The 15,052-nt window shown below is 32.2% G+C and overlaps 4 protein-coding genes across 10 annotated transcripts; 3 read left to right on the top strand and 1 right to left on the bottom strand.

The window, feature by feature from the left end:
- Positions 1-678: 678 nt before the first annotated feature.
- Positions 679-4,421, top strand: LOC105230576 (nose resistant to fluoxetine protein 6). Of its 4 annotated transcripts, none has more exons than XM_011211413.4 (11): positions 679-838; positions 932-1,236; positions 1,295-1,460; positions 1,524-1,670; positions 2,390-2,771; positions 2,834-2,999; positions 3,101-3,180; positions 3,408-3,521; positions 3,590-3,930; positions 3,995-4,137; positions 4,193-4,421. In XM_011211413.4, exons 1-11 carry the CDS (start codon positions 760-762, stop codon positions 4,349-4,351), a joined length of 2,082 nt encoding a protein of 693 aa, XP_011209715.2. In that variant the 5' UTR covers positions 679-759; the 3' UTR covers positions 4,352-4,421. The 4 variants fall into 4 exon arrangements, with proteins under 4 accessions (XP_011209715.2, XP_049317329.1, XP_011209719.2 ...); XM_049461372.1 differs by having other exon boundaries at positions 3,590-3,951; positions 4,025-4,137; XM_049461373.1 differs by having other exon boundaries at positions 686-838; positions 945-1,236.
- Positions 4,422-5,365: 944 nt separating this feature from the next.
- On the top strand, positions 5,366-10,180 carry LOC105230577 (receptor expression-enhancing protein 5). 4 transcript variants are annotated; one of them, XM_011211418.4, is made up of 6 exons: positions 5,366-5,426; positions 5,515-5,636; positions 6,381-6,730; positions 8,240-8,472; positions 9,323-9,422; positions 9,997-10,180. In XM_011211418.4, exons 3-6 carry the CDS (start codon positions 6,589-6,591, stop codon positions 10,068-10,070), a joined length of 549 nt encoding a protein of 182 aa, XP_011209720.1. In that variant the 5' UTR covers positions 5,366-5,426; positions 5,515-5,636; positions 6,381-6,588; the 3' UTR covers positions 10,071-10,180. The 4 variants fall into 4 exon arrangements, with proteins under 4 accessions (XP_011209720.1, XP_049317337.1, XP_011209721.1 ...); XM_049461380.1 differs by lacking the exon at positions 5,366-5,426 and having other exon boundaries at positions 5,494-5,636; XM_011211419.4 differs by lacking the exons at positions 5,366-5,426; positions 5,515-5,636; positions 6,381-6,730 and adding an exon at positions 6,922-7,476.
- A 24-nt stretch (positions 10,181-10,204) lies between these two features.
- LOC105230578 (probable 28S ribosomal protein S16, mitochondrial) lies at positions 10,205-11,577 on the bottom strand. Its single transcript, XM_029552150.2, has 3 exons — positions 11,348-11,577; positions 10,976-11,293; positions 10,205-10,842 (listed from the first exon to the last, which is right to left on the bottom strand). The coding sequence occupies exons 1-2, from the start codon at positions 11,462-11,464 to the stop codon at positions 11,021-11,023; spliced, it is 390 nt and encodes a 129-aa protein (XP_029408010.1). The 5' UTR covers positions 11,465-11,577; the 3' UTR covers positions 10,205-10,842; positions 10,976-11,020.
- A 740-nt stretch (positions 11,578-12,317) lies between these two features.
- LOC125779987 (protein lingerer-like) lies at positions 12,318-15,038 on the top strand (the record flags this gene model as incomplete). Its single annotated transcript, XM_049461382.1, has 5 exons — positions 12,318-12,789; positions 14,243-14,425; positions 14,522-14,713; positions 14,780-14,954; positions 15,021-15,038. Coding segments are annotated over exons 2-5 (538 nt in total), but the record flags the coding sequence as incomplete, so codon positions are not given.
- Between the last annotated feature and the right edge of the window lie 14 nt (positions 15,039-15,052).

Below are 15,052 nucleotides of genomic sequence, written 5' to 3'. Positions count from 1 at the left end.
TTGCAGTTAATAGATAGTGAATTGCACTTAAAAACCAAAATTGTTTTGGATGAAAAACGCACTTAAGACACAGCATCTTAACAATATGCAAAAACACATTTCCGGTATCATATTGGACTGACTAAATTTCTTATTTAGAAAGAGATAGACTGTTTTTGTCTGCATCAAAAAACTTTAATCAGCTCGAAGAAAGAATTTTTATAATAATTAAGAGAAACATTTAATTTAAATAAAAATGTAAATTTTCTATTGTTCATGAAAGCTGACCGATAACGACAGAAAAATTTATTTCTCTAATTTTCTTTATTTGTCCGTGTCAAGGTCTTTATCAATACTTCAACTGAAAAGTATCTTCAGATGTCTATTACAATCATAGATATGTTTGCATGTGCATTTTTCTTAAAAATGTCATAAGCCCAAAGCCACGATCAACAATATTCACATGTATTACTATTATGATTAATTTCCAATAGAATTGAAGATTTAAGAAACTGCAAAATTAAGATCGTTCCATGCCAATTTTAGGGCAACAAAGGAGGGTAAAGTTCAAATCGTTCGTGCTTACGGACGAAAGTGAATCTTCACATGCAATATTGATCTAAAATTGAACGTCACACTTTATTGGAACTGTTGAGGCGTGACACATACAAAATCTATACTTATCAAAGACATTAAATATAGTTCCATTTCAAGTTTTGCAAGTATTCGAATCGGAAGCTTGCAATATTTTGTACATGCTTGCCAAAAGCTATTGTAAGGATGAATTACTTTAATTTACTCGTTATTGTGAATATTTTCCTAACGGCCAAATTCTTTGTTGTGATAGGCCAATTCAACCGTAAGCTTTCTTAAATTTAATTCTAAACTAAACATACATATGTAAATACATACCATATATGTATATCCATGTGTGTGGTATTTAATTGTTTAGTGAGTGTTTACAGACAGATGCCTCCACTTTATCAATTTGATGATTATGATCGATGCCTCGAATCTGCCACTGTCACTTCCAATATTAGGACAACTTATTGTGTTGTTTATGCAGAAATCGTAGAAAACGAAACGTCAAGCCTGTGGAACCAAATCGCAAGTTTCTCCGCAGACAGAAGGCATTATTTCAGTCATGACCGACTATTTTTTGGGATCTGTTTAGAACGCTGTAAACGATTATTACATGCTGCTGTAACATTTCCTCAACATGAATTAGTGAGAAATGGAGCCATTCGCGATACTGAGGTTAGTTGAAATATTTCTTCCATTGTATACAAACACACAATATCAAAATAAATTTTAGTTAGTTAACTATTATTTTAATGTTCATAAACGAGAAACTGACAATCGTATTCGATATGACAAGATGGTTAATAGTTGCCTTAATTACGATTTTCACCACAACTTTGGATTAAAATTGCGTACGAGCATCGAATATTGCGAAGTAGCGAATATGTACTTGGAACATGGTAATTATACCCTTTGGATCATAGTACCAACAAAATGTAAAAACTTGTGATTTATAATTTCAGACAACTTAGATGTTACTGTTTATACAATTTTTGTTATCATTGCTTTGATCTCGATCTTTTCTACTATGTATGACTATCGTTTAAAGAAGTCGGAAATTTTGAGTAAACAAAACAACGAATTTTATAAAATTCCACTTCAATGTTCAGGTAATAATTTCTATCTAAGTAATACAAAGAGAGCGGAAAAAGGAGGGACCGACTTCCCTATTTGGGAACCCGATCCCGACTGCCTAGTTTGGGCTTTATTCACCGAGAGAATATTTTACTTTTCAATTGCCTACTCTGTCCAAAGTTGTACCTGATGGCAAGAGTGATTCTGCGTTGGATTCCAAGGCTAATATTGGTTATTAGCTTGTTCCAAGATAGACGAGCCAAGTCGCGAATGCGGTGACAGTTCGTCTTGCCCTCGTTCACGGCACTTTTCTTGAGGCCATTACTTCTTCGTTAAAATAGATAAAATCGGGTGGATGCTACCCCTAACTCGTTTTTCTAAAAAACCTAAAAACCTTACGAAAAATAAGCCGGTCAGTGTGTGAATTGCATTTTTGAAAAAGTTTAACAAGTACTCTCACGTTTTGACATACATAAGTATGTATAGAAATATAGAAAAGCGATATGGCAGAATTGTCTTATTCGGATTATTCACGCCAAAATGGGTGGTATCAATGTAGTTTGCAATGCAGTTGCAAAAGTTTTGCAGTCTCTTTTTGACTTGTAAAGTGGATATGCTCTTTATTTAAGACGTGGTAATTTGTATTTTGTGCCTTCTGGTTTCCGGAACTACTTATATATCATATAAAACTCAAATACATTCTTAGCACATCTTTTCTTTCACATTTAACCAGATATCGTTATGAACATTTCAGAACACCAACTATGGGTTTCATATTCAATATGTCGCAACTTTTATCATATTTGTGATACCTCAAAAAGTCGCAGCCAAACAGCAGAAGATCTCCGGTTTTTCGATGGCCTACGTGTAATTGGAGTATTTTTGGTGTTATTCGTACATTCTTTGATACTTTTCATGGCTGTGCAAGTGGATAATCCGCAATTTTATGAAACGTTTTTTTATCGTCCTGAAACAGCCATTTTGGAAAATGGAGCAGCAATAATTCAAATTTTTTTTGTAATGAGCGGCTTTCTACTTTATGTAAATTTCAACGAAAGAAAATTTGTTACCAACAATACTAGCCTTATGGATTGCGTTGTTATATATTTTAAAATATTCTTTCATCGATATTTGAGGTAATTCTGTTTATTTATCTGGGTAAAATGTTTATTCTAATTCTGGAAGGAATTTGGCTTAGGCTTCTACCATCTCTAATGATGTTGATTCTCTTCAATTCTACCGTGCTTGTGCGGCTACAAAATGGACCATTCTGGAGGCATTATGTGGAAGCCGAGCGCGTATTTTGTCGTGAGTTGTGGTGGCAGAACCTACTTTTTGTGAATAATTATCTTCTTAAAGAGAGTGTATGTATATACTTATACTAATATTATCTTAAATTTACATCCAATTATTTTATTATGTATATGCATGTATCAAATGTGCAATTTATTTAAACCGTACTCAGTGCTCACATCAGACATGGTACCTTGCTGCCGATATGCAACTTTTTGAATTATTCCTTATAGTATTAATCACTATAAACAAGTAAGTAAATGATATATGTTGGCAGATTAATTTTAAAACCATTTAAGTTCGAAAGGTTTTGCACCTATATTTGATAAAATTAAAAATACGATGGATAATTTATGTTGGCAATTATAAATACTGTCAAATTAAATAAAATATCATTTACATAGCAGCATATGTACATTTATGTATGTATGTATGAATTTATGTACATATGTATATGCATTACTTTTGCAATTTTTCAGATTTCCGAAATTACGACTATTTGTATATTCAATTCTTATAGTATTAATGTTTTCGGTAACGGGATTTATAACCTACTTTTTGAAACTAAAACCAATATACCATACAAATCCAGAGTAAGTATTTTTAAAGTTTTACATGTTTACTTATTTATTATTTTTCACGAAGTATTTTTAAATAATAGGAACTACCGTTATATGTTTTTTCGAGATGCCGAAACTTTTTACCAAGCGTATACACCGTTCTACACAAATATTGGCGGTTACTTCTTTGGCGTAATTTCTGCAGAATTATATTTAAAATTACGAAACCATTCGAAACAATATCGTGGCTTACTAAAATATGAATTGAGTTGGTGGCTAATATTTCCTGTAGGTTTTGGTTTGATTTTTGTTGCCGCATTTATTATGTCCTTGAAAATTGAAGAGCCATCCATTTGGACAGCCTTATTTGCAAGTTTTTATCGGAATGTGTGGGCTCTACTATGCAGCACGGCAATACTAGGCATGTGCTTGAAGTTTGGATGTGGGTCGCACAGATACATAGGTACAATCTTATTTCCTTTCATTAATGTATAATGATTTTTTAGGGATCGTATACGAGTTTTGCCGTCTTCCAGTTCTCCGGATTTTATCCAAATTATCATATCAAGCGTTTCTTTGGCACTTGGTCGTTCTACGTGTAATTGGCGGTTACTATAGACAACCAATTTATATAAATCGCTTTTATTTGGTAATCGTATTATATCGATTATGAAGTTAAAACAATTTTAAAATATTTGTTACAGATTTGCCAGATTGTAGTTGCGTTTGTATTGACACAAGCCGTTGCCTTTGTTTTTGCTTTATTTCTTGAATACCCTGTTGCAGCAATAATTAAACATATTTTGCCTTATTATAAAGACGAAAGGAATCAAAACAAGAGAGATGTCTATAATTTGAACTGAGTTGGTATTATATAAAAATTAGCACTGTAAATTTATGTCAAGTGATCAATAAATATCTCTGTTTTATATATGTGTGTGTATTAGAGCGGCTTGATTTACACGATAAAAAAAAACACAAAAATCACGTTTCCGGGAAATGTTCTACGGATCATTCTGAACAACTTTGCCTAAGAGATTATGGATCTAAAACCGGTTTCGAGCCAGCGATTTTTAAAGCACTCTATATTTAATTTGAAATCATAAATGAGTGTGTGTTTATTACATATGTATTTAAATTACAATTATCCTAAACATATAGTTAACTATTAGAGATCTTGTCACATAGATTGTTGCAACTTAAAGTAGCAATACAAGGGACACTTATGTATGTTCTCGATTGGTACGAAATCCTTTCTCCATAGACTGCATTCGGACATGGACTTCCTTTATCACTCATTACACTGTGGAACATTTTTGGGATTATTTTCTGGGAGAAGAGAAATTCCAAGTCAGGGTGATGGTACTAGGTGTGTAAAGTAAAACCCTCAAAGGGTTTGGCGTTCGTATGTGTCAGTTTTTTTATGACCTTTTAAATTTTTTCCTTATCTTGATGTTTTTTCGCTTAGTTGTAACATTTTGCCAAAAACGTAGTTTAACATAACTCGCGAACCACTTGTCCGATTTTGATGAAACAAATTTAGAAAAATTAAGAATTACAGTTTCTCTAATCTGTTTCTATACCGTTTTCCTATATGTGCAACACTTTCGAAGTTAAAAATGAATGTATGAAGGTAAAAAAATTTATTTAGAGAAACTGTAATTCTTAATTTTTCTTTTTTTAATTTTTTTTTAGAGATACAAAATAATGTAATGAAAATACTCCTCGATCATTTTAAAACCGTGGTTCCATATGTGATATTTAGTAACCTTTACGCATAAGACCGTGTGTTATGTAGTTGCAGTTTAATGAGAACCTATGCGAATACAACTCTACAATGTATGTATGTATAAAGAATGTCAACAAAAAGAACCTCATTATTCTTGGTTGAATAATTTCTACCCTTCGAAACGGCAACAATGGTTTAGTTCTGTGAATGTAAATAATTGTAATTATATATGGCACGCTCATAATACGTACATAAAACATAAATTTAGATTTGTTAAAATATTTTTGTTTCTTCTAGAAACTCCTTCATAGCAGCTTGTGTTCTATAAACTTTTGGGTGTGAATATTAGCAAAAATATATTTAACTTTTTTTTCGAAGACCACTGTCAAACTGATGGACATGTCTTTTCGTCACATGAGGTATGAGTACTTTAAGTAGGATCCAATAACTCCTAAAAAACATTTAAAGAGCATAGCATAAACAAGTAATTGTCTTTACCACTTAAACTTTCCAATTTATGATGCCAATGAACTAATTTAGAAAGCATTTGAATTAGTTAGACTATGTTCATACACAGAACATAAATCTTGCCATTATCGTTACTAATCATAGCCAAAATTCGGCACCTTACAAGAAAAAAATAATGGAAATATTTTTGCAAATAAATATTGAAAACAAATTTTGTTAATTGGAGCAATTCATCTCAGTGACGATTCGGTTTCGGTCTAATTTGTTTAAGTTACTGGTTGTTTTAACCCTCTCATGCCCGAATTAAATGTTTTAACAGAAAATTTTTCTTTTCCGTTTTTTACGTATCCTAAAAATAATAAACATCTGGCATATCATCAAATAATGTAAAATCAACACAAGATATAATACTTTAAAGGGCATTTAACACTTCATGGTGCCATATAATATCGAGAAATGTACTTGCAGGCATAATTATTTTTTTTTTTAGAGAAAAAATGTTTAGTTTCAAGTAAATTTAAATCATTAATAAATTCTTTTATTAGTAAGCTAATTAAAAAGTACAAATTATTTTAAAATAACGGGCAAACATTATTTCTTCAATATTACTAAAGTATCAACTTATTCGCTTTAATTACAAACTCAAATATTAAAATATTCAACCAAAATTGTTATTCCATTTTAATTTCAAGCAGACCAATTATAATAATTTCAACATCACTGTTGGCATTTCATTTGCTTACGTCAATAGAGACTGTGCGAAAGCAAAACGTCAAAAAAGAAGAAAAGTTAGATTTTGGAAAATTGGAAGCATCGTACTCCCTGGCAGATAAGAAGCAGTAAAATAGCGACTGCGAAAACTATATTAAAAATTGAAAACAACAAAATTTTTCATAATTAAAGATGGCACAGAAGGCTCAGGAATTAGCAGAAAAATACCGAAAATCGGTTGAAGAAGCCCTCAACGACCGAAGCAAACCTTGGACACAAGCATTTGAAATTGTCGAGTCGAAAACAAACGTTCCAAGATTATATTTATTTTTGGGTGAGTAGAATGTAGCTGATTTGTTTTTGTCGCTTGGTTGACGACACGATGGTTATGGCTACCTCATTGTCAACGTAGGCAGTAATATAATTAAAAATAGTACTATTTAAATATAATTGTTTGTACAGAAAGTATGTATTAAAAAGACGTTTAGAAGTTATCGCATGCATGAAGAGCTTGATGTCACGAATTCCAATTATTCCATTCTTATTCACATTTCTCTTTTACATCGAATACTTGACTTTTACAGGTTAAAACGGAATTACTCATAATTTGATCATTTCTCCATTCTCTTGTTTCTTGTTAAAAGATTGCAAATATAGTAAGGTAGAAGATTTATTTAAAAGTGATGTATTATAATTCGCTTATTATGTTTCATACACATGTTCGTATCTGTGATCTTTATTCCAATAAGTGCATATGAAATCGGTAACACCCTACAATTGGCTGACGTCACAGTGATAAGTGGCTATCAGCCCATTAAAAATAAATTAATTCGTGGCAAAAAAATGTTCTATTGAGTATACTGACTATTCATCATTACCAATTTGCTATTTTCGGTGTTTCCGACACAATCCAGGTTTTTTTTGCAAATATAAATGATTGAAGTAAATGTAGAGCTGAATCTAACCTTTACATTAAGATTAAGATATTCAACATGTGGATTTGGGAATATTTTATAAATTATCGAAGACGTGAAAAGCATATAAAGGCTCTCAGTGAGCCCGTTGTTACATTTGGAACTGGTTTGTATATAAATAATGTATAGTACACGAGACTTTTATTTTGTTTATATATACAAATGTTTACCAACTTTTTTCTACATGAACTTTACCTATTAACTGCACAGAACACAGATGGATAGAAATACAAAATAATGGGACAAACAATCTTCATTTTGACTTTTAAAAAACTTCCTTTCGGGTTGTTAAACTGAACTGAATTTCTTTGTCATCTATCAATAAGATGAACAAAACAATTAGCTGGGTATCATGAATATTACCTTTGTTCTCTCTCTTTACAAAAGCGTTTTCAATTCATCAGCTCAATAGCTCACTACACTTTACTGACAAGCGGCTGTTAAGGCACATATAATTTATGTATTTACGTGGCAAAGCAGACAAGATATTTTAATTAGCGGTGAAATAGTACAACTGATCGTTTATAATATAGCTCATTGAACTTTCATCTTCACAGATGAAAATGTACAGAAAATATTTTATACGAAGACTAGACGCTTTCTGAATTCCGTGCCAATATAATACTTTTGCAATTCGCAGAAATCCCTTGATCAAATTAATTTGTCGCTATCCGTCAGCAAGCAACAAGGAAAATGTTCGAGCCGTTACAAGAAAAGCTTTTGCAAATGTATCGCGAGCATACAACTATGACAATTGGTTAATAAAAGCAAAAAATTAGGTTTATTTTATTTACATATTTACATATGCTTTCAGATACATAGTGAATGAGTGTTAGTTGCTAATAATTTCTTATACAAAAATATTTCAGGCGCTGCTGCTTTTTGTGCCTTGTACTTAATTTTCGGGTATGGTGCACAATTGCTGTGCAATACAATTGGCGTTGCGTATCCTGCTTACATCTCCATACATGCCATAGAGTCGAGTACAAAATTAGACGATACTAGATGGTTAATTTACTGGGTGACTTATGCCATATTGTCATTAATTGAATACTTCTCCGGGTTTCTTACTTCGGTCATACCTTTTTACTGGTTACTTAAGGTGAGTTCCATATTTATATTATACTTTTGAGATTTCAAATAGAATATTCAGTTTTTATACACCATTAAAATCTTTGAAATAGTAGCGGACCAAATTTAATGTCACTTAAAATTTCTGCAGAAGCCTAAACCGGTTAAAATGTTTGTGTTTTGCGGCCGCGTTTAATTAATATAAATAGTTGATATGCTGCAATATGTAATGGTTACATTTTTTACAATGATGATACATGAAATAACTAATGTTTACTTACTTAAAATTATGAAATCACAAAATACCTCTGGGCTAAAATTTTTAAAAAGTGTGTGTCGCCTCGCCCTATAATAAATTTAATATATGTACATATCTCCTAAACCACTTAAATTAAATTCAATCCCCAAGGTACCGAATACGTAGACCCTAGCACCTATAGTTTGACTGAAAATATCGGTCAGTGTATGGGATATATAATTGAAATTCGGAGAGAATACTTTCCTGATTGTAGTATCTGGTCAAATGCATACATCGCTCATTTGCTGCAAGACCGACATAAATCAAAAAACGTGATTTTTGAGTTAATGCTGCAGAATTGTTCGTTATATCATACTTCATGTTGAGTGAAAAATTCATATAAATACCTCTTATATGCTCCGCTTGAGAAGAGGTGTAAGGTTGGAGTCACTGTGTAAGGTTGTAGTCAGTTGAAAACTTTAAACGCGTTTCCTGGTGAATCGATTTTTTTGACTTATGCCGGTCTTGCAGCAAATGAGCGATATATTTTCATTACTGTAGCAATTCCTTTTTGAATAACTGGTTTTTTTTTTAGAATATTTGAGATTTTATAATATACACTATTTTGTTTTGTATTTTTTAGTGCGCATTCTTAATTTGGTGTATGCTGCCTATCGAAAGGAATGGTTCCTTCGTCATCTACCACAGCGTCGTACGCCCATATTTTCTGAAGCACCACCGAGGTAATTTTTTTCTTTTATTTTTATTTTTGGCGTAAAAAAGTGGGCAATGCCCTCAATTTAAACCAAATTTGGTGCATTTGAAATCGTTATAATATATTTCGAAATTGTCCAATTCGAGATACCAAGTGGAGTCCGCACCTTCTTCACTTGATCTTTCGAAAGGAGTGGAGGTCTTCGTCTTCCTCTCCACCGGCGGATACGGAATAAAAACCTCAAAACTGGAATATTCTCTACGCTGCCGCTGTCTCTTCATTCGCTGAACTATGTCAATGTCGCATATATTAGAGATATTACATATCTCTCATACTCGCCATTGCCAATGCATAAAGGGCTGCTGGTTCCCAAATAGGCGTAATAGGACCACTGTCACGCCCACAAAACGCCTATAATCGGAAAATTTCTAAATTGCCATAACTAAGCCGAAAATAATGACATAATACAAAACAATGTAATTTTATTACAACGCTTACGCTTATAACAGCTTACTACCACTCATATTCTTATTCCATATAATCATTTCACGATATATTATTTCTAACAATCAATAATAATAAACATATCTTTCGTTTTCCAGCTGCTGATGAATTTATTGATAAAGTGGCTGCAAAAGCAAAGGACTCTATTCATAGTATCACCAAACAAGATTAAATTATTGGAGACAATTTGCAGCATAACTTTTTACTTGAGGTGATTGCGTGCATATCCTAAAAAAGTAAACTCATGTAAGATCGAGGAGGAAACAAAAAAAAAATAACATATACAACAAAGACAGAAACCACAAAGAACAAAGACCTAGTAAAAAATATTTCACATGGCAAAATTTCTTTATACATATATGGCTTCGCGGAGTTTCTGAGCCCACATCTTTTAATTAAATTAAATCAACAATAAAATTTTTAGTATACCGTTTTTAGAATTCACGAATACAGGAGCTACGTATAAACCGGAAAAACCATGTGTATTGTGCTTTTTAAGTCAAATATTTGAATGTCTGAAGAATACGTACGCAATAAAAGAAGTAATTGCACTGCTATGATGCCGCAGCCGCAGATTATCATCACTATTCGTTGGTTTTAAAATTTTATTGTATTTGAATCAAAATTTTTATTGTAAGAAATTAAATATATCAGTAAATAATTGGTGGCTTTTTGCTTGAAAACATAATATAAAACTGTTTTGTATTTGGGGCCAATTGATGTACATATGTAGTTCAAATGAAACACATGTTTGTTTGCTCCTAATATATTGTTCCAAGATTACTCATCATGTTATGTTGTTGTAGTGTTTTTGGCGATTAAACAAAATCGCTAATAGCCCGTTCCCACTGTAGTCGGAACCGGAATGGACCAGGATTTTTAGCCGACCAAGGACTGACAACTCGGCACCATTCCCCGAAATTTTTCAGGAATGTTTTCCGTCGCTGCAAAAACAACAACAACGTCTTTAATAGGTTTTGTTATGCGCACCTCATTCTTTGACTAAATTAGAAATTTACTGTATCAATTTATCTTAAGGTGTAAATTTCTATCAATTAAAACGCATTTTTTTCATACATTTTAGCATTTTTTTCACTGGACTTGAGGAATAAATAATAATTTCTACGCTTCAACTGGATCCTTTGCTTCAATTGTTCCATCTTCGGCAACTTTTTGCCTGTTTCGCCAGGCGGTCATATAAGTGCGTGGATGAATGGGCAAAAATCCTGCAATACCCAATAGTTCTGCTGTTGGTGTGGACAGGTGTGCCCCCCGACCCAACCAATAGCGGATACGTTCAAAATTAAAAGAAACTAAACGTTCATTCTTCTGATTTGGCATTGGATCATAGGTACCAACTTGTTCTATTACTGGCTGGTGTTGATTTTTTCGCCTCTACAAAAGATGTCACTTTAATAAAAACCAAAACGTATTTTGACTGGTACATACCTCCATAACGACAACATGGTAGAAAGGACGATTTGTGCAACCCAATCGGACAAAGCGGATAATTTTGGCAGAATGTTTATAGTAGCGTCCAATGCCGCTTGATGGAGATAATGACATCTTTTTAGTTTTAGTTCTTAATAATATAAAGTTATATTGAATCCTGCTTAAGTTGAATGTTACGAAAACACGAGCGATTAATGTAATCGAATATAAGAATATTTTGACAACTGATCAGCTGCTTGCAACAGTGTAGCCATTCAATATATTTTTTTAGGCAACGTGATTGAGTAAAAATTTAATCTACGAAAGCTACCTACCTTAAAATGTGAATGCTCTTCGTAAAACCACTTACATGTATAAATGCCTTAAATTTTGAGTTGATATCAAACAAACGTTTTTTCAACAATTTGGGAGATTTATTTGCTTTGCGCTGAACTTAGTTAACTAGAGATATATTCGCGAAATGAGCCCTTGAATGCGTTGACCGTTGACAGTTCTAATGGCTGATTCGCTTCGCTTTGCTTCGACAGATAAATTTTAACTATTTTGTATAAGTACGTTCCCATAAAACGAAGCAAAATGTTGGACAACGCTTTGACAATCAGCTTCTTCTATTTTTATTATATATGTATTTTGTTCTTAAAACAAATATAATAGTATATAGATATGTATGGATACGCGAGTTATGTAGTTACCGTTTTAACTACGTTGGTCTGTTAGTGCTGCGTTTTGTTTAATTACAGGTCACTGTAGCCGACATTTCAGTAATATTAAAGAAGAGTGGCAACACAGATTTTCTTTAGAAGAAGACGGCATAATTGCAGGTACGGTGTTTTTGCTTAGCGTTTTTCAGCAATTTATTTGTAAAATACTGGTGTTAAATTACCTAAATTAGTGAACAAAATGTGTGTTAAGTTAAACATTTTTAAATTTGAATAAAATCGATCAATATTTGCATGGTTTATATGTACAGTTTAGTTGGTTTTTAGTGTGTGACTCGCACCAAGATCCAATATTTTATTTTTGGGGGTGAATGCTACAAATGAAATGCTTATTCATCCTATACTAATGGTCGAAATATTGGTGCGAAAGAGAAATGTGTGCTTGTGCAATACCATTGAAATGGCGTCCTGTCGCATGAATTTCATCCACATGGACCATAGTGCATATTCGAATATACATACATATATTTATTACATTATTATTGACATTTGAAAGTATACATATGCTCATAAGTAATAAAAATAATGTGTAGCAAGTGTAAAATATTGTAGGAATCGTTATATGATGCTTAAAAAAATTTCCCTTGCATACTCCATTTTGTTCTCGTTTAATTCAATATGAATGTTTCCACTCGGGTTATTTGCTTTGTCGTCTACTTTTAGGACAAAACGCATCGAAAAGTATTTCAGCTGGTGCTCTCTTTTGCTACCATAACTTTAGTAAGTACCTGTAAAAGTGCTATTTCGCTCAACTTATGAATTTGTGAGGCGGCTGTGTGTAGGGGTTACCGGTTAAGTGGTGGATTTCTTAATTGTTTCACTATAGCTATGCATATATAAAAGTTAAAATTGATTTTATATGAGAAAAATAATCAATAAAACTATTTAATACTAAGGATCAATTTGAAATGGAATTTATATTTGTAATTTTTTTTGTCAATGTTAAGTTACACTTATGTGTAAACGCCATACTAAATCCGGCTTCATTTGATATTGAGGGAAAGATTAGTAAACTAAAAACGATAGGTTAGAGAAAGAACAATGTTGAAGTGTAAACGGGACGACGAGTATTGTCCTTGAGTCGTATTAAAGCCGAACGCAAATTTGGGGGAATTAAAAGCCGAAAGTGATTATTATTGCCAACTATGTTTATAAATAAAATTTTTGTTACAATACATCATAAATGATTTTCTTTATTTTTGATTTGATTGATTTCAAATGTAATTTAAAACTTTCTTTCATAGAAATATCAATTATATATTTTTGGTAATTATAAAGAAAAGGTTATATATAAAGCCCAATTAAAATATAGTGTTTTAACTAAGTATTGAGTAGGCTGGCAACAACGTGTCGAGCAAAATTTTATAAATCAATTTCTTGTGTATGCAATTATTGTGTTTTACGCTTACTAAAAGGTAATTTTCGACGTAAAATAATTTTAAATTATCATATATTGTTTGCGATAATTAATTATATCTAGGATTACTATTTATTTGGTTAAAAAAAAAAAAATTTAAGTCCTTTTGAAAAGGATAATAGCTAAAGAAAGAAAAGTGTCTGGCGTGAAAGTCTCGTGAAGTAAAATTTAGAAAATTTAAACATTTTGTGTTGAAGTGCAACTCTCAGAACACCGATGACAAGTAGCATGTGCACACACGAATATTTTTCTCGATTATCTAGGAGTATATTTGGTATTTATTGTAATGTGGCATGTTGAGAGTAATGGACTTGTTACCGGCGTGGGAACATGAAAGCGTGTGTCTGTTAAAATGTAGGAAATGATACCGGTGGTTCATTAAATTGATTTGAAAGAATACTATTAAAAACATATTTTTTTTTCTATAAATATGTTTAACATGTAATTTTTACAATATTAATTCATTACATTGGAAAAAAAAAATTATTTATTTTTGATTTTCAAATATTTTTTTTTTTATATCACTTTCCTTTTGAGTAATCTAATTCATATCACCCTCTTACTTTTGGTATATCCTTTACATTATATTATTTTTTGTATCGATTATCTTTCCTAGTTGGAGTTGACTTTCTTTAAAACCAAAAAAATTTTATGCATCAGTTATATTAATGATTAGTCGTAGATAATTAATTAAATAATTGATAATCTATTTAATAGAAAATATTTTCCTTCCCAATTAATGTTTTGTTCCTAAAGCTTACTTGTAAATACAGTGTACATATAAATATGAGCACACAAAATCGAAATAGCGGCGGGGGTCGCAACCAAAAAAAATCAAATTCTGGCAGTGGAGGTGGCGGAGGTGGGGACTCTGCCTTACAGACATCAACCAAAAAAACAGATGTCTCAAAGACAGAAAAAGAAAAATCGCATCCAAAGGTAAGCTACAATTAATTATTATCAAATGTAAAATAGTGATGAAGTTTTAACTTATTGATTTTAATAATTACATTTCACTTCATATTAATTTTGCAGCCAACTGCTGAACAGTTACGTATAGCCCAAATCACCAATAGTAACACATCAGAAGATCCGCAAATGCGCGAAAAAGTCGCTACACTTATTGAAATGACTCAACGTTCTGAAGAGGAAGTATGTTGCGCATTATATGAATGTGATAACGATTTAGAACGTGCTGTTGTATATCTCTTCGAGACCCTTCCAGTGGTTTGTTAATTATTTAAATGTGTTATTATTGATATTCACTTACTGACGGTTTTACTTTATATATAGGGAGCATTTGAGACATCTTCAAAGAAGAAAAAGAACAAAGCTGCAAATGCCGGTCAAGAAAGTGCTGGTGGTGACGGAGAATGGACTGACACCAATGCAAACACTGACAGACGTGAGAAATCACGTAATCGGAGTAGTAACCGTGGCGGACGTGGCGGCACCGATAGTCGCGGCTGTAAGCTTTATTGAATTTATGTATGTTTATCACATTGTACTTAAATAATTATTATACAATTTATAGGGCGCGGCAGAGAAGCTCGTGAGAATGAACGT

This window comes from Bactrocera dorsalis, unplaced genomic scaffold (genome assembly GCF_023373825.1).
Source record: "Bactrocera dorsalis isolate Fly_Bdor unplaced genomic scaffold, ASM2337382v1 BdCtg026, whole genome shotgun sequence".
Lineage (NCBI taxonomy): Eukaryota > Metazoa > Arthropoda > Insecta > Diptera > Tephritidae > Bactrocera > Bactrocera dorsalis.
Note: the sequence above shows the minus strand (reverse complement) of the source record. Positions and strands in the feature narration are given on the sequence as shown.

Excerpts from the sequence above, each read along its gene's own strand:
- LOC105230576 (XM_011211413.4), top strand. The coding sequence starts at position 760 with ATGAATTACTTTAATTTACTCGTTATTGTGAATATTTTCCTAACGGCC. Across the intron at positions 3,000-3,100 it reads ATTATCTTCTTAAAGAGAGT|TGCTCACATCAGACATGGTA; the intron begins GTATGTATATAC and ends AACCGTACTCAG. Across the intron at positions 3,931-3,994 it reads CATGTGCTTGAAGTTTGGAT|GGATCGTATACGAGTTTTGC; the intron begins GTGGGTCGCACA and ends ATGATTTTTTAG.
- LOC105230577 (XM_011211418.4), top strand. The coding sequence starts at position 6,589 with ATGGCACAGAAGGCTCAGGAATTAGCAGAAAAATACCGAAAATCGGTT. Across the intron at positions 6,731-8,239 it reads AAGATTATATTTATTTTTGG|GCGCTGCTGCTTTTTGTGCC; the intron begins GTGAGTAGAATG and ends AAAATATTTCAG. Across the intron at positions 8,473-9,322 it reads CTTTTTACTGGTTACTTAAG|TGCGCATTCTTAATTTGGTG; the intron begins GTGAGTTCCATA and ends TGTATTTTTTAG.
- LOC105230578 (XM_029552150.2), bottom strand. The coding sequence starts at position 11,464 with ATGTCATTATCTCCATCAAGCGGCATTGGACGCTACTATAAACATTCT. Across the intron at positions 11,294-11,347 it reads ACCATGTTGTCGTTATGGAG|AGGCGAAAAAATCAACACCA; the intron begins GTATGTACCAGT and ends CATCTTTTGTAG.